Source organism: Nematolebias whitei, chromosome 6 (assembly GCF_014905685.2).
Source record: "Nematolebias whitei isolate Nwh7 chromosome 6, NemWhi1, whole genome shotgun sequence".
In the NCBI taxonomy this organism is placed as follows: Eukaryota; Metazoa; Chordata; class Actinopteri; order Cyprinodontiformes; family Rivulidae; genus Nematolebias; species Nematolebias whitei.
The window spans coordinates 21,536,130-21,560,689 of NC_056503.1; the positions used below are offsets into that span (position 1 = coordinate 21,536,130).

At 39.7% G+C, this 24,560-nt stretch overlaps 2 protein-coding genes across 2 annotated transcripts in view; one reads left to right on the forward strand and one right to left on the reverse strand.

Moving 5' to 3' along the window:
* The window catches only part of hspa13 (heat shock protein 70 family, member 13), an 8,955-nt gene extending 7,294 nt beyond the window's left edge, over nt 1-1,661 (forward strand). Inside the window, exon 5 of the mRNA XM_037677444.1 lies at nt 938-1,661. Within this exon, the coding sequence (XP_037533372.1) occupies nt 938-1,506 (569 nt within the window). The 3' untranslated portion in view covers nt 1,507-1,661. The remainder of the gene's footprint in view (nt 1-937) is intronic.
* gdpd5b (glycerophosphodiester phosphodiesterase domain containing 5b) overlaps nt 1-24,560 on the reverse strand; it is a 141,784-nt gene that overhangs the window by 56,494 nt on the left and 60,730 nt on the right. The gene's annotated exons all lie outside the window — the stretch shown is intronic.

Genomic DNA, 24,560 nt, shown 5'->3' on the forward strand with positions numbered 1-24,560 from the left:
AAAAATGTAGAAACGTTTCGTCTCTCATCCGAGAGACTTCCTCAGTCGATCCTCAGTCCAGATCAACTGGTTGATCCACTGGTTGATCCACTCTGAGACGGTGCTATTTAAGAGACTGAGCTGAGTACAGCTCCTCAGACTGAGGAAGTCTCTCGGATGAGAGACGAAACGTTTCTACATTTTTTGTTGATTTGCTTTGTTTTGTTTTTTGAATGTCCAGAGGACCAGATTTAACTTTTTTTTTAAAAGTCCTTCGTGTCATTTTCTCTGTGGTTATCTGTTGTTGAGGTGTTGGTCAGACCTTGTAACCGAGTTTCATGTGATGTGAGAAAACATGTTTGTGCTCGGAGAATGTGTAGATGTCGTCTCTAAGCTACTACCACCAAAGTTTAGCTCGATCTGTAAATTATGCATCAAAGTTCATGTTCAATAATCCAGATTTAAAAAATCCAATAAAGTTAGAGTCAGGTCCCCTGGACATTTTCTTTGTGTTGAAACGTTTCGTCCTTCATCCAAAGGACTTCATCAGTCCGAGGAGCTGCAACAAACGTGAGTCCCACAAGCGGCACACTCTCATAGTGGGCCAACCAGTTTGATGGTGATTAGATGGGTTCTGGAGTCCTCCCTCTCCCCCGTCGACTCCTCCGGTTTCAACACAAAGAAACAGTCCAGAGGACCTGATTTAACTTTGGTGTAAATAATGCAGTTTGAGCAACTTATTTTGGCTTGGGCTGTGGTGACCATCTTGAATTATCTTAATTCCAAAACCTAAGCGGTCCTAAATTTACACACGAGTTCCATCAAAATCCATCCATTGGTTCTTCAGATATTTTGCTAACAGACAAAAGCAAAAATGTATGTTAGGTTCCACCTCTGCCCTGTTTGCAGTTTCTAGTTTCTTAATTTAAGTGTTTAACTTGAGTTTGTGAACTTTTAGGGAACAACAAGCTGGGGGGTCAGGACTTCAGCCAGAGGCTGCTCCAGTACACCACCCAGCTGGTTCTGAAGGAGTTCGGTGTTCCCCCCACCCTGAAGCAGGACATCCACCGTCTCCGACAGGCCGTGGAGGCCGCCAAGCTCAACCTCACCCTCCACCCCAGCGCCATGATCAGAGTGCCCCTCAACCTTCACGGCAGCTCCCAGTCCCCTGAAGGCACTGCTCCGGTCCTCTTCCAGACCCAGGTCACCCGCCAGCTGTTCGAGGAGCTCAACGAGGACCTCTTCCTGAAGGTCCTGGCTCCTGTGAAGACCGTGCTGGTCGAGGGCCACCTGGAAAAGGAGGACGTGGATGAGATTGTTCTGGTGGGGGGGTCCACCAGGATCCCACGGATCAGGAGGCTGATCAGCGAGTTCTTTGGGAAGGATCCCAACACATCTGTAGACCCTGACCTGGCCGTGGTGACGGGCGTGGCCATCCAGGCCGGCATCATGGGCGGCTCGTGGCCTTTACAGGTGAGCGCCATCGAAATCCCCAACAGACACCTGCGCAAGACCAACTTCAGCTGAAAGGAAATGTGAAAACTTCAGCCTAGAGAACTTTTTGCCCACGCTTCAGCTAATGTCTGCTGCTGGGTGGAGCTTGTTGAAACATTTGGCTCCGCCCTCTGCTTGCGAAAGGTGGCAAAGTGTTGAACCAACTTCCTGTCGTGGCGTCCGGGATCAGCTGCAGAAATGTTCTGTTCAGTGTTTTAATGTGAAACGGGCTTTTCTTCTTATGGCTGATATGAGCTGGATGTTCAGACTCGAGACGAGCCAAAACCTCCCCACCTGTTTATGTGTGCAGTCTGAAGGTGCGGCAGCTGGTTTACTCTGTGCCTGAACATTAGAACCGAGCGGGGTTCTGACCTGCTCCATGCTTTTCCATTCTGATGATATACTTGAAGTCTGTGAATGTTGAGACCTCAGCTTAAAAATGTAAATATTATTTAACAAACGTCAATAGTCAGGTGTTCTGAGGTCAGTCCTGTATGAGCTTAATTTAAATGAGCGTATGGATTAGCTGTCTCTGAGGAAGGTGAGGGACGTAACACTGTTGCACTTTGAGGACTCGTTTGTTTGACCTCTCTGAGTTTTGTTAGAATAAATCACGTGTGAGCGGAGCAGAACTGTCTGCTCTGAAGGACCAAAGTGCTGCTCATCAGTGCCTTGTCTGATGCCAACAGTCGCATCCTGCTTGTTTTAAAGAACATTCATGTAAACCTCAGCAGGCTGGTAAGATGTTGAGCTTATTCTTTCTTCACCACTGACAACATTCCTGTGATCAGCACAGCTTGTTTTGTAAACAAACATGTAAACATGGTTTATATTGAGAAGTTAATATATAGCAGAGGATAAATAATGGTCGTACCAGGATCTATTTTTGTAGTGAAGGGTTGACAGACTCGCACTCCTCCCATCTGAAAATAAACTGCTTTTCCAGCTGATCTGTTTTCTCAACTTCATTTATTTTGAAAGGTAACCTGCAGAAAGTAAAAGTATCAGGGAAAAATCTGGAAAGTAACATTTTTCAAATGGGGAAAAACAGGGAATATTATGTGTACTACATGTATTAATGCTAGTATTCTGATATCAGTGAGTTCATGTTCAGATTACCTGTGACCTGATGTGATGTAATATATTGCTGTATGTACATACCATTAGCTACAGGGTACTAAGAAGATAAATTGTTCTTAAAAGTACCGATAGCCACAAAAGTATACAGGCACTGGTCATAAAATTAGACTATCATGAAAAAGCTGATTTTCAATAATCCCATTTAAAAAATGAAACTTGTATATTCATTCATTTATTACACACAGACTGATATATTTCAAATGTTTATTTCTTTTAATGTTGATGATTATAACTGACAACTAATGAAAACCACAAATTCAGTATCTCAGGAAATAGAATATGGTGAAAAGTTTCAATATTGAAGACACTTGGTGCCATAATCTAATCAGCTTATTAACTCAAAACACCTGCAAAGGCCTTTAAATGGTTTAAATGGGTTTGCCCCTGGTAGGATCTCCCAAGGCTGATTTGGCCTATGTGACAGGCCAGACAAAGAGCGATTCAGAAGACTATTATGGGCAGTAAAAAATAAATAGCTCAGTGTCCCTTGCCCAGACATGGGTTATCAGGGCCCCACCCTGGAGCCAGGCCTGGGGGTGGGGCTCGTCAGCAAGTGCCTGGTGACCAAGTCTCTATATGGGGCCCGGTCAGGCTCAGCCCGAACAAGTAACATGGGATTGCCTTCCTGTGGGCCCACCACCTGCACCATATGAGTCGGGTGCATGACCGCATGGGCAATGGCCGAAGGTGGGGGCCTTGGCGCTCTGACTCTGTGTTATGACCCGGCTCAGCCAGGAAAAGGGGAAGTAACATTAAAAACAAGTGGAATGAGATCAAAGTTCATGCTAAATCGTTGGTTACGTACTGTAACCCCAGATTCTATGAGTATAGGCATAGCCCTTTAAGAGCTGTCGCTGGTGGGTTTATCCCGTCATGCAAAGCAAAGGGCTTGCAGGACCAGCGTTAAATCCCACTGTGGAGCAAGTGGGCGTAAAACAGGCCTGCGTCTCTGTACACCTTTTAAAAAACGCTTTATCAGCGGTTGATTAAAAGCTGTTCTGTCCCCGAAACCTTCGTGACAAGAAGAGATGGCTGCAGCGTACGTTCTAATCGTGCTGAATGCCAGATTTCTGTCCATCAGCTGCTGCAGAAAGGACAGGACAGCACGTCGCCTAGTGGACATGAGGTGGCCTCTATACCTTTCTCTGTACAGCAGCGCTGAAAAGCTGTCCACTTTGATGTGTATAGCACTGTGGTAGATGCAGCACGTGAATCCTGGATCGTATGCACGTCTGAGCCATCAGCTCGGGATATAGGCTCCAGTCCCCGTGACGCGGACCGTCCCTGGACACCACATCCGCCCCCCCTGTTCAGAACACTGGGGATGTACACTGCTCTGATGGAGAGCAGATTTTGGTGTGCCCAACACAGCAGCGGTCTCACAATGTGTAACATTTGGGCTTAGCGCACCCCAGCTGAGCTGCCGTCAGCCTAATTTCTGAGACATGATGGAGCGACAGAGAGGGCAGATAAAAACACTCACTCTCTTAGCGGATGTTAAAGCCTGCAGCAGTGCTGTTTAAAGAGACAAGAATTTAAGTGGAACCTGATCCAAAGACTCAAATGAAGCTTTGATCATGACCTGCAGGACCAGTATTAAATCCCACTGGAAACAAGTGGGTGTGAGACAGGCCTGCGTCTCTGTACACCTTTTTAGAAAACGCTTCATCAGCGGATGATAAAACCTGTTCTGTCTCAGAAACCTTCATGTCAGGAAGAGATGGCTGCAGCGTACGTTTTAAACTTGCTGGATGCAAATTTCTGTCCATCAGCTGCTGCAGAAAGAACAGCATGCCACCTAAAGAACATGAGGTGGCCTCTACACCCTTATCTGTACACCAGCACTGAAAAGCTGTCCGCTTTGATGTGTACATCGCTGTGGTAGATGCACCACGAGAAACCTGAATTGTGCGCATTACATCCTGTGGGCAACCCATCCTCTCTAAGTGGATTCGTTCAACGGCCAGACCCACAGGTGCTGGCCTATTTCTGGGTAACTCCTGGTCGCTCCTCCTGCCTGGAAGGAGAGCGTCCTCCCTCTACGGCAGTTTCCACGGGCACCCCGACAGCAGGCGTTTCAGGGCTGGGAACCATGGTGCACCCACGCGCTCGGGACCACCAGGAGAGCTGTCAATCCCTCCTCCTGAGCTCGGTTCAAGAACCGTAAGATCAGAGGAGGTGGAGAAAAACGCGTACAGAAGCATTTTGGGCCATGGACTGTGGACAAACGCATCCACCCCCCAGCGGTGGTTCGTCTCGTGGGCTCAGAGAAGCGCATAATTGACACTGAGCGTTTCCCGTGTCACAACAGGCCCACAGCTGCTATATCAATCTGAGACAAAATGCTCCGTCAGAGGATGATTAAAGGTTGTTCTGTCTACGACAACTTTGAGACAAGAAGAAAACACGGTTGCAGCATACGATAGTCGTGCTGGACACCAGATTTCTGTCCCTCGGCTGCTGCAGAAAAAAACAACATGCATTCAGTGGACATGAAGTGGCCTCTACGCCTTTCTGTTTATCCCGCACAGTGGCCAAAACCACAGGTGCTGGCCTATTCTGATTAATTCCTGATCATTCCTCCCGCCTGGAGGGAAGCGTCCTCCGTCCACGGCAGGTTCCATGAGCGCCCTGATAACAAATGTCGTAGGCCTGGGAACCATGATGCATTCACGCACTTGGGGCAGAGGGGCTGCCAGTCCCTCCTCCTGAGCTCGGTTCAGAAAACCGTGATACCAGAGGGAGAGAAGAAGGTGAAAGGCATTATGACCACAGGCTGTGAGCAGGCACGTCCACCCAGTGGTGGATCGTCCTATGGCTCCACGATAATTATAATTGACATTGAGCGTTCTCTCATGTTGTTACACGTCCGCAGACGCTGGCAGGATTTCTACCGTGTCTGAGCCCTAGCTCTGGGTGGAATACATGAGATGTACCCACTCCAATGGAGAGCAGATTGGGTGTGCCCCACACAGCATCTGTCTCACAATGTGGCACATGGGTTGAAAAATGCATACATTTCCTGCTAGTATGTATGCAACAGTCACTTGCTGTCTGAGAATCAAAAACCCTGATGATTCTGCAGCTCAAGGTCAGTGTTGAGTCACATTCAAAGATCCCGTGCAACACTCCAAAAAACATTTAAAAAGGCTGCTGTGTGGCGAACCACAGCGCCCCACAGCTTGTTAAATGTGTGTGACGTAGGTCTGCTGATGGAAAACAGCTGATATCACTCAACCGATTCTCGTGAGTTGCACAGCTGCCACCTGTCTGTACAAGCTGCTCAGCAGCAGCAGGTGTCCAGATAACGCAGAATTAAAGCGGCTCAGGCGCATAATGGAGTGTTGTTTCTCACAGCTCAGAAATTGACAATCTAAAATAAATCTCATCTTTCCAGTTTATTGGGACCAGGAAGTGATAAGAGAGACCTTGCGTTTCCTCTCCATCCGAGACTCTAGAAATTACATTTAAAACAGAATTTCCTGAGCTTCTGCTAGAGGGGACGAGATCTGTTCATAAATGACAGAAAAAACGTCACAGAGTTCCTCCACACCGGGGTTTGAGCTGAACTGCAGCGTGAATCCCGGATGAAAACGGTTCGCCCATCCGTCTGGAAGCACGCGTTCATTGCCACCCGTTTATAAGCTATAAAGCGGGCACGCATTTATGCTGTGAAAACTCACATACATGCTGATGTGAACTGGAGCGCGCTGAGTGAGAGAGAAAAAACCCACGCGCGTCCCCGAGCATGAAAGACGTTGTGTGTTGCTGCGGGAAAACAGCTCATGTGTTGTGTTCACGTTGTGTGCAGCTGCTCCGTGTAACGCTCGGGAAGCGAGTGCACATATGAGCCGAGGCGCCCTGAAGGGTCATGTGTGTGCGTCCTCATGCGACGCTTTAAGCCAGGATGGCCGCGGGGGCGCGCGTTGGCACTGGTGCGGTAAGGAGGCACCGCGTGCCATCGGTGGAGCGGGGTTACCACTGGCTCGGTCTGCAGAAACACGTTCATTGTTTGCTGCGAATCACGTGAGCTTTTGAGTGATTCCACGAGCTGCAATATTAATTCAGACAAAAACCCCTTCTTCGAGGATGTATGAGCTGAGCTGCTGTGAGGCTTGTGGAGCTGCTGACGCTGCGGGAGTGCGCGTTGGCACTGGAGCGGTCAGGAAGCAGCGCGCAGCATTGGTGAAGCGAGGCTACCACTGGCTCGGTCTGCAGAAACACATTCATTCTTGGCTGCAAGTCACGTGAACTTCAGAATGATTCCACGAGCTGCAGTATTAATTCAGAAAACCTTCTTCGAGGATAAAGGAGCAGAGCCGCTGTGAGGCTTGTGAAACTGCTAACGCCGCGGGAGCGCGCGTTTGACACCACTGCAATGACAAAACGTGTGTCGCTTCTGCCGAGAGCGAGATACGTTGCTGAGCTCGTACCGTGGTCTCACGTGAACGTTGACGTGAACGGCGGGCGCTGAGAGCTGCGTGTGCGCTTTCATGCCGCGGGGGCGCGCATCGGCACCACTGACAGTGAATGAAAACAACCTTAAAAAAGGCTCATTCGTGATGACTGTGTGTGATGGGGCCGCTTGTCCGATAACCATGCTGACAGCCTGGCTAAGGGACACTTCATCATAAAATGATGTTATTTCACAGTGTCATCAACACACCTCCAGCGACCGGACACCTGGTTACCTTCCGTTGAGCTCTGTTTGTTGTCCTGGAGGGCCCCCTGTTGGCGAAGTCCGGGAAAACAAATGAACTTCCGTCTGCCGGGGACGTCTGACGGGAGGGGCTGGTGTAGCAGAGCTGGGGAGGCGTTGAGCAGCCGTGGAGCATCTTGAAATGATCTCTCGCTGATGAAAAGAGGATCACCAACAAACTCTTGCATCTCTCCTGAGAGGAAGGTGGAGTGACGAGCCAGGAGAACCTCTGGGACCTCGTTCTCCGGCTGCGATGCGGGGTGGCAGACAGCAAAAGAGGCGCACCGGTTGAGTATGACGTCAGCTGACCTGTAGACTGAGCGTACTGCAGGGGCCGGCAGCGTCGTTAGCAAGCAGCCGCTACGAGAACGGAGTGAGCCGAAGGACAGAGGGCCACCGTCTCTTCCTGCCTCTGAACGTGTACGCCAACAGTGTAACAGTCGAAAACAAGTTGTTGGAACGAGCTGTCGTGTTTTTAAACCTCTCAGACAGAAACAAGAGAACTGGCACTTGCAGTGTTTTTTCACCTCGTCAAAACATTTCTCTGTCTGTTCCTAAACATTTCCGCTGTTTTCTTGACTGGTAATGACCCTCTGACGTCACTAAAACCACACCCCTGTTGGTTCCTTCAACCAATCAGGACTTCCTAAAAGTGACCAGAAGCAGAACTCTTTAAAAGTCGACAGGTCCATAGAGTTCCGTTAGTTTTTCTGGTTCTGATGGAGTTCTTCTGGTTCTGATGGAGTTCGGCTGGAGTTCCTCGGAGTTCTTTTGAGTCTCTTGGAGTACTGTGGAGTAGTTCTGGAGTTCTGGAGTTTTTCCACTGCTGAGTGGAACTTCGGACTCAGTTTTCCAGGCTGATGGAGTCATCCATCTCTGCAGGAGCCATGACGCCTCGCTGTGGCTCCCCCCGGCAAATGCCCTATAACTGCTGAGGAAGTTTGTTCTGTGGAACGGATTATCTCACGACTTCTGCCGAGTCGCAGCCGCCCTGAGGAGACGCTGAAAGGTAGCGTGCCAGGGACCTCTTGACCGGAGCTGACCCATTCTCCGCAAAGGTAAAGAGTTGTCACGAGCTTCACTACAAGTGTACCACAGCGAGCTGCGCTTGAAAGGAGCGTGTTTTTCTGGTCTACAGACATACAGGTACATCCTCATCCATCTTTTCTCTCCATTTAAACTCCTTCATTTCCCATCTTTAAAACTCTTCTATCTTGCCAGTAATTAATCCAGATATCTTCAGAAATGTCTGTTGTTTTTATTAAGTATAACGTGCCAAGTTTTATTAATCAGAGCCGATCAGTCTAATCAAGTGTACAATGTTTTGATGTTAAATTTTGATTGTGTTAATAAATTACCACATTTATTTTGATGGGTCAAAGAAAATTAACGTTTCATGTCACTGATTAAACCATCGACAACACAGTACCTCTGTCACATATCTGTCAAGTAGCTCAAAAAAGAGAGAACCTGTTATTAAAATATGACTGTAGTGGAGCTCTGAAGCTAACCAAGCTAACCTAGCCCTTAGCATACTACAGATGGGTGGGTAAATGGAAGGATGGGTGGGAAAACAAATGCATGGATGGATGGATCATTACAATAAAAAGATTAATAAAAACAAAAAAATATATTAATCATAATTTTAAAAACTAAACTATTCAATGCTGCTCAGTAGCTTTTTTTGCTTAATGATGTTTAGAAGTCCAGTTGTCGTGTTTCAGTTAAACATCTGGGTTGTTCAGGTGCAGTGAGTAAGCTTGTTGTGAGTCAACACTGCAATGAGTTAGTTGGTTTGCTCCAGTTAACATCATCTGCCATTACAATGTTTATTATTAAACCAGCATACTCTGTAAAACTTTGAAGATATACAAGGATTTCTAAACAACATAAGGTGGGGCTTTTATGTTGTTGTTTCAAAGTTTTCACATTGGATTTGACATTTGGATCATCAAACCCTCAACAACTTTTTGGACCAACATGTTTATTTCATCACAAAAAAAGTCAATATTGGATGTGCAAAATATAACATATTTAAATTGATTTGAAATTAGATTAAATGTTCCGTTGAAATCACAATAACTGGTTTATTTGAAATGCCCCTCTCCCAACATGGGTGGGGCCATCAGCTTCACTCCCATAGAAAGAATGGAATGCGGAAGTCACATTTTTTTTTTACATGTTTAATTAACTTTTTTTTTTAAATTTGAACAATTGAACATACATAACAAATGAACACACTAACAGAGTGAATGACAAACTCAGATTCCAATGATACATATAAACAATGTAAAACTATCTACTGTCATACCTCCTAAATTCAACATATTCTTAAATTACCATAACAACCATCATAAAATTAAATTGAGGTAATATTATTATTAAAGAGATTGCACATAATATGGTACAAGTAAATTAAAAAATCACAGAACTATATATCTAGCATTCTACATAATTTCTAAAATAATTTGTCAGAAGGTTATATTATGTGAGCGAGGTGATCAGAGAGCTTTTTTGCATTTGGTTTTTGTCCAATGAAAGTTTGAACATCTGGAGTTCTTGTATGAATACAGACCATAATGGCTTAGACTTGCCATATCTGCATTTATGTATATAGAATTTTATTATTATGATAATGTTATTAACAAAGTATTCATCTTTTTTATTTTCAGATACATATCCATATAAGACATTTTGAAGAGAGGAGTCCATGTTCATGGATTTCATGGTCAGAAGATCGTGAAGGGATTTCCATAACGTGTTCACAGAATGACAAATAAAACAGATGTTCTGTTGTTTCAGGTTTGTTACATATAGAACAGTTATCACATTCAAAATTAAATCTATTTCTGATAAACTTGTTTGAAGGATAAATATTATTTAGAGTTTTGAAATGTAATTCTTTATATTTAGGTGGAAGAGGGAATCCCAGATATTTTGTCCTTATTTTTATTCTTTCCTTCTTATCATAGAAATCGTGAAACTCTCTTCTTACCTGACCAGAATACATTGTTTTTATTAAATGTTGTCTTAAAAAATTGTTGTTGCAATTTTTGCATATTAAATTAATTAATTGAGATTAATGCTCGGTAAACTAATTGTTGGTTTAGTTTCATAATTGTTCTTTATTAACTGAACAAATTCAATGGGTATATTTGTGATTACTTTGTCATAGTCTTTTTTGGTACAGATTAGATTATATTTTTAATGAATTCTTCATATTCATATAGAGTTCTCTTTTCATCCATGAGATGAGTGAGTGACCATATTTGCTTCTCCATCCATGTTTCCATGACACAGACCGTGTAGAACGACGCTTTTGTTCCAAAAAGGAACATCATGAGGACTGAAGTTATGTTTGTATGCTAGTTTCCAGTTTAATAACACCTGTTGGTGAAAAGCAGATCATTTAACAGGTCATTGAAGAATGTCAAAGTCCCGTCTTAACAGGAAGTCAATACCTCCAACTTTATTAAAAACCAAAGTGTGGACAACAAACCAAACCTCATGAGCATTTTAAAGAAACCATTGAATAAGTTTTAATACACATTCATTATTTCAACATCTATTGCTTTAATCCACCATCTTCATCATTTTTAACTGTATCTCCTTTTTTGATATAATGATGTTTATTTCGCCAAATGAAGTAAATGTTTAATTTATTAATTTCCTTAATAATTCTTGGAGGTATAGCTATGGAGGACGCAGGGTAAACCAGTCTTGATAGAGTCTCCATGTTGGTTCGTCGTGTCCTACCAGAAAGAGTTAAGTCTCTTTGTAACCAGTTATTTAATATCAATTTGCATTTAGTAAAATTATTTTCAACATTCACTTTGACACAATTACAGTTTTTGTGACCCAGTGTCCAGGTATCGAACCTCCAGTTTGACCAGTATGTTGTAAAAAGATGATTGAGAACAATCATGAATACTCATTAATTCACACTTTTCCAAATGTAACTTGAAGCGTTGATGCTTTGGAGAATGCTTCTCCTGTTTGGATCGCCAGTGGACTCTGATCTTTATTTTTTACAAACAGAGTTGTATCGTCTGCTCGCTGACTCATAATAATATTCTCATTCATCATCTGCAAACCATGAAGTCTGGAGCTTCTTATAGAGACAGCCAAGAGCTCAGTAACGGTGATGAACAGGAGAGGTGAAACACTGCATCTTTGCCTAATCCCTCTCTTTATTGTCAATCTGGGACTTGTTCTTTCTGCTAAGGAAACACAGCTGTTAACATCTGTATGCAGCATTTTGATTATGTTTAAAAACTTCTCGCCAAAATGTTTGAATGTTTCAAAAATGACAGGATGCTCCACCGAATCAAAAGCTTTCTGAAAATCCAGAAATAAGATCATCCCGTCATCAGGGATTAAATCAGCATATTCAATTAGATCCAGAACCAGACGAGTGTTGTTATTGATTGATCTATTAATTAATTGTTATTAATTGATCTACCTTTTAGAGACTGAGTCGAGCTAATATTATCAGTTAAACCTTCTTTTAATGGAGCTGCAAGAACTGTAGTAAATATTTTATAATCTGTGTTGAGACGTGTGATGGCTCTGAAATGATTCAAGCTTCTTTCATCTGTTCCTGGTTTGTGTCTCAGTATGACGACACCTTGTTTCATTGTCTCATTCATTCTTTATGATTAATACGTTCATAACTGCATCAAACAGCAGCATTTTCAATTCTTTCCAGAAGAACTGATCAAAGTTTGTGGTAACACCATCTGATCCAGGAGCTTCATCTGATGCTACTTTTTTTAATTACACACTCAAATTCTTCTATTTGAAAATCTTCTTCATAAATGGACCTAAATGTCTCATCGATGTTACGGAGAACATTTTTAATTTTCATAAAAAAGGATTCCGAGTCTTGTTTTGAACATGAGGATGTGAACAGATGACTGTAAAAGTCCTGAACTTCTCTGGATGTTTGTTTGTTTCTGTAACTTCCACATCGTTAATTATGAGGCTGTTCATTGTATTTTTCATCTGTCTTGGTTTTCCCAAACTAAAAAAACATGAAGTATTTTCTCAGCCTCTTCAGCCGCCTGGCTCTTGACCGTATGCACCGTGTGCTCCACGAGCTTTATTTTCATAATGTTCATCCACTTTACATTGTAAATTATTCATATTGATGTTGTCTTCCTCACTCCAGTCAGATTTAGGATAATCTCAGATTAGCTCCTTGGTTAGTGTAGTTTCTTCCATTTGTCTCTTTTTGTATTTTTTTACTGAAGGAAATAGAACATTTTCTAACAGTAAATTTGAAGAATTCCCATTTTTGTATTGCTGTCACTAAACTTGCATCTTGAATTATTTTACTAACACTTTTACAATATTCGTCATTCTTTATTAAGTTAGAATTAAATTTCCAGTAACCTTTGAAGTTATTTTTTGTTTCATTTTTGGATATTCGCAGGTTTATGGTGCAGTGATCACTTAAAGGGCTACAGGAGATCTTGGCTTCTGTGAAGTGTCCAAGTCTAGAATCTGTAGCTAATCAATAATCAATTCTTGATCTTGATTGTCCGTCAGGTTTAAACCAAGTATACTGTCTAATGTTAGAGTTTAGGTTTCTCCAAACATCAACAAGTGTATTGGTATTCATAAAGTCACCCATAATTGGGTTTAATGTCACCTGAGAGTATTTTGAAGGGCATCTGTCCAATGCTGAATAGTGTGGAAGCCAAATATTTGTACTCAGAATAAAACAATCGAGCTAGAGTTAACATTTATCATTTAAAAGTTAATTCAACCTAGCCACACTTTAATCAAACTATATTCTAACATTTCTCTTGACTTGTGATCTGCTTGCTGCAAGGCCTCTTGGCAGCACAGAGAAAACAGTTATGCACAAATGATTCTTCTGAAAACTCTCAGCTGCTGATAAGCCCAGACCAGACAGATGGTCTTGCACTCAAAAGACACAGTTTGGCGGACGCGTCGTTGGTATCAGGCTCGAACTGATTTACAGTTGCAAGGTGGAAGCTGAGTTCGTTGCTGTAGCAACAAGAGACCTCAGCACTAGAAACATCTAATGATGAGACGTTCCACCTCTGGAGAGAAACATCAGGACCCAGGAAGTCTGGTCAGACAATCTTGAGCAGAGCAACTTCTCAGGTGAAGTACGCCTCCATTGTCTCCTGAAATGCATTTCAGTACTTTGTTTTTGTAATACTTTAACTGTGGTGTGTATTAAAACTCTCTTAAACTAAGGTGATGTCTCCTGGTGTACCTGCCCGATCCAAACAACCCAGAGAAAGGTGTTCGTACCTTTCAACACCCTCTAAAGACGAAGAAGAATACATCTTCCCCGAACACGCCGATGAAACACCAAGCTAAAAAGGCAAGAGGTGAAAAAAACAGAATTAAGATGAAGAGCCAACTCTTAAAGATTTACAAGACACTATCATCTCGGCAGTAACTAAAAAGATAAACGAGAGAGCCGACCGAATTGAAGAAGCCGTCAACTATAATACGCTTCAGATTGAAGGGCTGAAGAAGTCTCTGGAGTTCTGCCATAAAGAGGGAGCAGATTTAAAGCAGCAACATACCGTTCTGAAGGGTCAGGGCTCTTTCCTGGAAAAAAAAAAAAAAAGTTGAGGATCTCGAATTTAAAATGGATGAAGCAGACCGCTGCAGTCGGAATCTCAACCTCAGGCTCTACGGTGCTCCAGAGAAAGCTGACGACAACATTAAAGGTCGTGTTGAAGAAATCTGCCGTATGGCGCTGGCAGAAACGGAGGCTGCGGCGGTCATATCTGCGGCGGTCGTATCTGGCATAGACGTGGTCCAGAGTAGGAAAGCACCAGGATGGAAGCTCCAACACACACAGACCAGTGATCATCAGGTTTATGTCCAGAACTGCATGAGATGTCTTATGGAAGGGAACCAAGAAGTGTGTCTACCTGAAGAACAACTGGCTCATCTTCAAGGAGGATCTGACCAGTGGTGGAGAAAGTACTCAGACACTGTACTTAAGTAAAAGTACAAATAAACAGACTAAAATGTACTCTAGTAAAAGTAGAAGTACCACATTAATGTTTTTACTTAAGTAAAAGTAAATAAGTACTTGCTTTTAAAAATACTTAAAGTATTAAAAGGAAAAGTACTTGTTGAATGTTTTACATAATGCAATGGTCTACAATATTAAGTGTGTTTACTGTATGTATATTTTCTGTTATACATTAAAAGTGTTGTTCCATTTTAATGAACAATGTTGCAGATGATACATGTTTTTATTGTGTTTACTCTGTGACACAGTTCAACTTGGACTTGTGATTCTGTGCGTCAGAATTTCAGGGATGACATGCAGAGTTAAATGCCATTAAGCAAAATAAGAAAGAGGAATGATTTTACTTTTGAAAGTTTTTATTTAACACAAAGTAAAACCAGTGTGTCATTTTAACTGCAGTGAACACATTTAAGTAAAAGTTGTCTGCCTGAACAAAAGGAGCATTAGATCTGACAAAGAATATCTGATCATTTCAACTCCAGTTTGTCATCAACTCTAGTTAAAATATTGTCTGGTCAACCTTGTAATGGGTCAATAGTGAACAGTATTTTAACTTCCTGACACCATTTTCAAAACTTGGACCTGAGTGTTGAGACATTTAGAGACATCTCTTTTCTCCTAACATCATGAACTGACACATTTTAATATTGCAGCAAGAATTTCTTGTTGAAGTTCAGAAGAAGTTGGTTTTCAAAGTTTTTTAAGTCCAGTCTGGCTCTTTTGGGAGAGAAAATATGTCCTGCTGTACTCAATAATCTTTCAATATTCTTTCAATAAGGCCATGGGTGGTGCGTACTGTATCTTCTGGCTGACTCTCCTCGGTGGAATCCATATTGGGTGCGTTAGCGGTGCTGCGGGTGCGCCCAGCTCAGTGACATATATATATACTAGAATATAGTTCTTCTTAAAGGTGGGTCTAACGTTACCTGCCCACTTTGCATTGATTCAATAGACCAACTCCCCTCTCGCCATCGGTTACTTTCAAATTTACGAACAAATAAAAAAACTGCAACGTGAATGTAACTTGTAACACAACGCATTATAGAAATGTAGTGTAGTAGAAAGTACAGATACTTAATGTAAAATGTAGTGGAGTAAAAGTAAAAAGTACCCATGTTTAACTCTACTTAAGTAAAGTACAGATACATGAAAAGTGTACTTAAGTACAGTAATGAAGTACTTGTACTTAGTTACATCCCACCACTGGATCTGACGGCAGCGGACAGAGAAACACGCAGCAAGTTGCGGCCAGCTGTAGAGGAGGTTCGAAAAAGAGGAGAAAAGGCCTATTATGTGGGTAATAGAGCCTACATTAATGGGAAAGAAATCAAAATATAAAGCTATACAGAGTGTTAATAATACATTTCTACTGTTATAAGGTAATCAGTTACATTGTTGTGCTTAAAGTGGCCTTACAGTGGTGAAAACTTGTTTGATGCAGCTCTTTCACTCAGTACAGTTCAGCACAGTTTAGGTTTAAATTGTTTTAGTGAGTTCCTGCCCATTGCTATTTTTTCTATTAATGCCAGGGGTATTAGAAATAATGTAAAGAGGAAAGCTCTATTTCTTTTTTGTCAAAACAAGGGAGCAGATTTTTATTTTATCCAAGAAACACATGCTACAGAAACAGACCCAACATTCTGAAAGAGTCAATGGGGGAAACAGATGTGCTTATCTTTCGGTAACATCTGGTCAGCAGAGGTCGCTGTTCTACAAGGGAAATTCAGAGGAAGCATCATACAGCAGTTTACAGACATCAATGGTAGATGGATTATTCTAGTAGTTGATATAGATCAGACACAATTTATGATAATAAATATTTATGGCTTCAACAACCAAAAACAAAATATCAACTTATTTTCAACAATAGCGAGCAGGACCGATCCAATCTTTTTTTCCTGAAGCTAAAATTATATGGGGAGGAGATTTTAACACTGTGATGAACGACAGCGTGGACAGATGGCCACCGAAAAACGGAACACCATCCAACAGAACCCCTCTGTAATAGAACGGGCCTAATTTATATATGGAGAAATAAACATTTGGAGTAATAAGGACAGATCACAACAGCCTCACTTCGACTTTTGGTTAATTTCTTTGCATATTGTAGATAAAGTGATTGAATCAGAGATGGAACCCTCTGTTCTTACAGACCACAAGGCCATTACTATTAAAATGGATATAAAATTAACCCATCACAATCATAGTGAAGATTATTGGAAATTTAATAAAACTTTGCTACAAAATCAAGATTTTCAAAACGAAGCCCTAGTACTCGTCAATAAATACTGGTCCCAAGCTAATTTGCTCAAAAATTATGGTAAATATTGGGAACTAATGAAATGTGAAATCAGAAAAATGGCTATAAGTAAAATGGTAACTCATAAGAAAAAAGGGAAAGAGATGTATATAATCTCCAGGATAATGGTGTTAATCTAATGACACAAATGTATCCGAAGAAGAATCTAAAGAATATTCAATGTTACAGCTAGAATTGGACAAAATCTATGAAGACAAAGCCAGAGGCGCGTTTATCAGATCTAGAAGGAAATGGTTTGAACAGGGAGGAAAATGTACCAAAGATGTCTTTAATCTAGGGAAAGGGAATTCGGAGTACTCACTAGTAGGAAAACTTAAAATTAATGATGTCATAACTGAAGATGAAAGAAGTGTGTCAAAATATGTAACATCCTTCCACAAAAAAATGATACACATCAGATTTAGAAAATGAAGAAAGTATGGATGTATTCCTTAGGGGCCAAAATGAGGATTCCAGTGACCACTCCTTTAAGACCTTTTGTGATCGAAAAATTAATTCAAAAGAAATTAATGAAGCAATTTGTGGTATGAAACAAAATAAATCCCCTGGGAACGATGGTTTAACAAGTGAGTTGTACAAATATTTTATTGATTCCCTTGCCCCATTCATGAAAGCTATGTTTGAGGAAGCACTAATAAAAGAAGAGCTCCCCCTTCTCTTCGTCAAGGCTTGATTAAATCAAGTCCAAAACCAAAAAAAAAAAGATAAACTTAATATAGAGAACTGGAGACCCATTACTTTATTAAATAATGACGTTAAGATATTTGCGCTTATTTTTGCAAAAATATTGAAAGCAGAGATAAATAATATTATTGATGAGGAACAATCTGGTTTCATGTCAGGCAGGAACATCTGCAACAACATCTGTTTGGTTTGATATGATCGACTACAATGAATATATTCCCGACAATAGTCTTATATTTTGTCGATTTCTATAAAGCATTTGACACTATAAGCCATACATTTAAGTTTAAACCCATACGACATTTTGAATTCGGAAAGTTTTTTATGAGAGCGATTGCCACTCGTTACAAAGGTAACTCAGTTAAACTGGCTTCTGGTACTTCACAGAGATTTGATATCGTTCAGCCATCCTAAGCAAAAATAAGCGCAAATAGGCTGGCTAATCAGATCAGCCGTGGAATCAGACAAGGTTGTCCTCTAAAGCATGTTTTTATTCCTCCTTGTCACGCACGTCATGGCAGTACGTCTCAAAAAAGGTCATATTCAGGAAATCAGAACTTTGGGAAGAGAATTTAAATTATCACAACTGGCTGATGACACACGATCTTCCCAATGAAAATGAAATAGATAAAGCAGCAGCTTGTATCCAAGAATTTTCCTCAGTCTCACGATTGAAAATGGATCTTAACAAGTCTGTCCCATTTCCTCTCAAAAATCATAATCTCCTAGAAATATGTCATATACCCATTATGTCCAAAATCACATACTTACTTACACATGTAGCACCACCAGCTTTAACCAGTGAACAAATAACAAAAAAAATGTAACATGTGGTTAATGAGGGATCTGAAGACAGAAGAGATCTCCAGATCTGTTTATGTATCCTTCTCACTAAGATATGCCTAGAGATTAAAAATATAAAATAGGTCGAACATTATTCAATTTCATATGGGAAAATAGAAACCACCATCTCAAGAAAGATATTTATGCAATCCTAGGAAATATGGTGGTCTAGAAGTTTTAACTTATGAAATGTTAAACAACTCATTTAAAGTGAAATGGCTAAACAATTTGATAAATAATAATGAATCCATCTGGAACACTTTTCCCAATTATATTTTTAATCTTTTGGGTGGGCCTAAGTTTTTACTTCAGTATGATTACAACATTGAGAAACTCCCAGAAAAACTCAAACTTCCATAAACAAGCTCTTTTAGCCTGGAAACTTATTTACAAACAACTTTTCTCCTACTAGTCGTTATATCTGGAATAATGGGAACATATTGACTAAATCACTTTTTTATAGGAACTGGATGGAACATGGCATCACACTGGTTAAAGAGTTTGATGAAGGGATTCTCCTTTCTTACAAAGAATTTATGCTAATTTAATTTGCCAGCTACATCAGGAGAATATGCACAAGTTTTTACTGCACTACCCAACGGAAAGCTGCAACTCTACCGAGGTGCAACTACGAACACCAATGATCTACCTAAAAACAGGTTATGGATTGGAGATGTTGACATCACCAAAAAGAAATGCCCCAATTATAAGATCTCATCTACAAAAGACAGCTCTTCCCATTGATCTTCTCTATACGGTGAATTTGATTGGAATCTTTGATTGGTTGATTGGAGAAAAATCCTCTATGAACTACAAGATAAAGGAGATTCTCTTCAAAATGTTACACATTTATCCAGTGAAAAAGACGTTTGAACGATTTAAGCTTGTAATCAACTACTATTGTTCTTTCTGTGAACCCAATATTAAAACTCTAAAAAAGTTAAATCTGGTCCTCTGGACATTCAAAAAAACCCAAAACAAAGCAAATCAACAAAAAAAATGTAGAAACGTTTCGTCTCTCGTCCGAGAGACTTCTTCAGTCTGAGGTGCTGTATTCAGCTCAGTCTCTTATTTTTTTATTTTTTTATTTATTTATTTCATTCATTTCAGTTCCATTAAAAAAACACACAAATACAATTTAGATAATTAAAAAAAAGAAACATAAAATGAAAGGAAGCAGAAGAAGAAAAAATTCTTATCAAATCTGCTCCTTCTTTAACAGATCAATTTAACTATCAATTCAAACAAAAAGTCAATCACAATATTGCAACAACGTAGATAACTCAAACAGATTTTACATTTAAAATAATTAGACAAACAGTTGTTTATATTTTTCCAACAAAATAGTTTTTATCTTTTTCTTAAATGTAAAAATTGACTTCTCCATTTTTGCATCATCCTCCAAATTATTCCATAAACCTATTCCATGTATGGTCGTAGAGCGTCCCTTCAAACTGGTTCTGTACTTAGGTTTTACAAAGATCTCTGATCCCTTTAGATTATAACCACTCGTCCTTTTTACAAAATATGTTTGAATGTTTGATGGCAGCAAACAATTATGGGCCTTAAACATAAGTAAAAGAATATTATAATCCACCAAATCATAAAACTTAAGTAATTTCAATTGACTAAACAGAACATTAGAAGGATGACAATAACTCTTTCTTGTTATAATTCTTACTGCTCTTTTTTGCAGAATAAATATAGGCCTTGTTGTGGATTTACATGCTGTACCCCAAACATTGGCACAATAAGTAAAATGTGGGACTACAATTGTATTATAAAGTAAATGTAAAGCTTCATTATTTAACAAGTCCCTTACTCTATATAATACTGCACTGGACTTTGATATTTTAGTTTTTACAAAACTTATATGTTGTTTCCATGATAGTTTATCATCAATGATTACGCCCAGAAACTTTACTTCATTTACTCTACATATTTTAATGCCATCAATTTTGAAACAAAAATCCAAAGTTATCTTTTTTTTACTAAATACCATAAAATTAGTTTTATCAATATTCAATGATAACTTATTTGATTTAAACCAATCCTGTATTTTTACAAATTCCTTGTTTATCAACTCAATTAATTGTTCCATATCTTTACCCAGACAGAAAAAAGTAGTGTCATCAGCAAACAAGACACATTTGAAGATATCAGATACTTCAATTAAGTCATTTACATATAATATAAACAATTTAGGTCCAAGTATTGAACCTTGTGGTACACCACATGGAGTTCTGCACAAATTAGATTTTACTTCATCTATTTGAACAAACTGTCTTCTATCTCTCAAATAACTGCTTATCCACTGCAAAGCAGGACCTCTAATACCATAATGATTCAATTTATCAAGCAGAATGGTGTGATCGATTGTGTCAAATGCTTTTTTTAAGTCCACAAATATACTTATGCAATGTTGTTTTTGATCAACCGCTGTAGTAATTTGTTCTATCAACTCCATGAGAGCCAAAGATGTTGAACAGTTTGACCTAAAACCATATTGATTATTACTTAAAATATTATTTTTCTCAAGAAATTTATCTAATCTAATCATAAACAATTTTTCAAGAATTTTAGAGAACTGTGGTAATAGAGATATAGGCCTATAATTACTAAATGTACATTTGTCACCATTTTTAAAAAGAGGAACTACCTTAGCAACCTTCATTCTATCTGGGAAAATTCCTTTTGAAAATGATAAATTACAGATGTATGTAAATGGCTCAATCACATAACTCATTATTTCCTTTACAACCACCATATCCATATTTTCACAATCCTTTGATCTTTTATCAGCAAATTTTTTGACAACTTTCATTATTTCCTCCTTATCTGTTCCACTCAAGAACATACTGTCAACACAACCATTTCTTAAATAACTTAAATTTTTTTCCACTTTAGGAATCGAAGCTGCTAGACAAGACCCAACATTTGCAAAATAATTATTAAATCCATTGACAATCTCATCATTTTCATAGATTTCCACATCGTTTTCCACAAAATGTTGTGAAAGTCCCGTTCTCTCTTTATGCTTTTTTAAAACAGTATTCATTACTCTCCATGTTGTGCGCATATCACCTTTACATTCATGCAATGATTTACTATAGTATTCCCTCTTGTGTTTCCTTATGATACTAACTAATTTGTTTTTGTATTTTTTGTATTTCTCTTCAGCCTCCTTGGTCCTTGATTTCAAAAAACATGAATACAAATGATTCTTTTTTTTACATGCATTTCTTAATCCTTTGGTCATCCATGGATAATCCACTTTGTTTTTCTTAGTGTAATTCTTTTGCATACAATGTTTATAATAGATGACCTCTAGAATTGTCATAAATTCATCATAAGATTTATTCACATCATTTATGTACACATTATCCCATTTTTGATGTTCCAACTCAGCTTTTAATTTGTCTAATGCTTTTTTTGACGTGTTAATTTTTTTGTTTTTTCTTGTAGTTGTTTTAATTATACCATTTTCTTTCTTGTAAATAGTGAAGACTGGTAGGTGATCACTAAGATCAGTCTTCAAGATACCACTCAGCATATCACCGTCTGTTACATTTGTGAAAATATTATCAATTATAGTAGCACTTTGAGTTGTAATTCTTGTAGGATTTTATATTAATGGACAAAGATTTAGACTATACATTGAATTTATGAATATACTTATGTTGTTTGAATCAGTGATATTTCCTAGGTCAATATTGAAGTCTCCACATAGAAATTTTTTTTTATTTCTACTTTTTTCTAATAACTCCAATAGTTTATCAGTGAATAGCTCAATATTTGAGGATGGCGATCGATATACACAACTTATTATGATGTTCTTTGTATTATTTTTTATTATTTCTATTGTTATCATTTCCAACATATCTTCCACCATTATTGACATTTCGCTTATCAATTTGCATTTGATTTCATTGTCTATAAATATAGCCACTCCACCTCCTCTTTTGTTTTTTCTGTTAATATGATGTAACTTATACCCTTCAATGAAAGCATTATTTATATTTTCATCGTTTAACCATGTCTCAGATAATATTATTTTGAAAGTCTTATTTAATCCTTGTAAATACTCTGAAATGTTTAATAGATTTGCATTTAAACTTCTGCAATTTAAATGAATAATAGAAAGATCTTCTTTAGTTGTGTTTATAACATTGAACTGATCATCATTATAATATTTACTTTCTTTTCTAATTGGAAATTTTTTTTTGTCAATCACCTCTTCAACATTGAATTCTGATTCATCGTACGTCATTATTATTCAGTGTTTTTGTTCATCAGTCTAATTCTTATGCATTTTATATGTTCAAAGTTTTACATGTCTGTAATTATTTGTCATCTAGATTTATCTAAATTTATCTAAATCCTTCATGTCTTACTATTTTTGGTTGTGATCCATCTTGCGCTTTTATCCATATTTTTCCATTTCTTGTCCATGTCGAAAATAATTTGTTTTGTTTTTTTAATAACCGTGCTTCTCGTGCAAGATTTCCATTTCTTTTTGTTAAATGTTCATTTATATACACACGTTTGTTCCCTTTAGTTTTTTTGCCTGCATTATTACCTTATTTCTTAATTTCCTGCTGATGAATTTCAAAACAATGACCGGTTTAGATTTATCAATTTTGCCAGGAAGGGTATGACACAAAGAGATATCTTCATGGTGAATGTCAATCTTTTTAGCCTGCAGGAAAGAGACCACCTTTTCTTCCAGAGTTAGTTGTTCCTGAAGAGACGAATCTTCCGTAGTTTCTTCACCTGAGGTAACTTTTGCAAATGAACGTTTAAAGTCCAACCCTGTTATAATCAGATTGTCTTGTTTAGATATCTGTTCCAAGTCATCCAATCTTTCTTCGAGTTCCATTATTTTTTTATCTTTGAGGTTTATTTGTAGTTTTAATTGTTTCACTTCCTCAAACAACCCAATCAGAAGTTTCTGCTGGGATGTTACCTTTGAGAGTTCAGCGCTCATAAAACTCAAAGATTTTTTTATTTCTTCCATATCATCAGAACTTGGTTCCAATTCATGTTTTTTTTGTTTGGATTTGGCCATTATAAACTCTCAGTCTCCTCCTGCCCGATGGCAGCGGTTCAGCAAGACGTTGATCTAAATCCTCTTTCTTCCACAAACCAGCCGACGCCGCGAGTCCGAATCCCGGGAAATTTAAAACCTGTTACTCCAGCGCTCCAAGAACACGTCAGCAGTTTGGTTCCACACTGGAACGCCGTTCCAATTGCGATATCGCCCCGCCGCGCCTCGTCCCAGCCGCCGCAGCCCCACGGCTGAATAGCCGAAAGCCTACACCAGTGACGAGGTCCACCCGCCTCTCGAACGCCGACCTCCACCTGACCGCTACCCAGCGGCCAACGCCCACAGGATCCCACGCGACTCACGCGGCTCCAACAGTCAGCAAAGCCACGACATGCGAACCTGATCCACCACGTACCATTAAGTGAGTCAACAATATTAGTTTAACTCGTTTGAATTGTTTGCAGTTAAATTAAATTTTAATTTTAGAGATTAATAGCTCCCGTGAAGCGCAACGGCCATCCGTACGTGCGGACACGGCAGCCATCTTAAATAGCACCTTCTCAGAGTGGATCAACCAGTTTTGCTGCTGACAACCAAAACCAGCTGATCACATGCTCAAGAAGGACCATCAGCCTAACAATGGATCATTAGCACACTGATGGCTGTTTACTGTTCACAGAGGGCTGAGTGATACTAGCAATCACAGCATTGTAAGAGGGGGACATCCCTGAGATGTTTATTTTCTAAACATAACGTCCCAGTGGCTTTTAAACCCCAAAATACATTACGGCAAAGACTGGTTCATCCCAAAGATCCAGTCCCCCGGCACAAACAGAGCAATGTTGTGTATGCTGTTCAGTGTCAGGAGGGCTGTGATCAGTCTTACATCGGGGAAACTAAACAGCCACTGGCCAAAAGGATGGCCCAGCACAGAAGATCAACATCATCAGGCCAGGACTCTGTGGTCTACACTCATCTCCAGGCCAGCGGTCACTCTTTCAGGGATGAAGATGTTCACATCCTGGACAGAGAGGAACGATGGTTTGAGAGAGGAGTAAAGGAGGCCATCTTTGTGAAAAGAAATCGTCCATCATTAAACAGGGGTGGAGGCCTCCGGGTTCAACTGTCCCCCTCTTACAATGCTGTGATTGCTAGTATCACTCAGCCCTCTGTGAACAGTAAACAGCCATCAGTGTGCTAATGATCCATTGTTAGGCTGATGGTCCTTCTTGAGCATGTGATCAGCTGGTTTTGGTTGTCAGCAGCAAAACTGGTTGATCCACTCGGAGAAGGTGCTATTTAAGAGACTGAGCTGAATACAGCA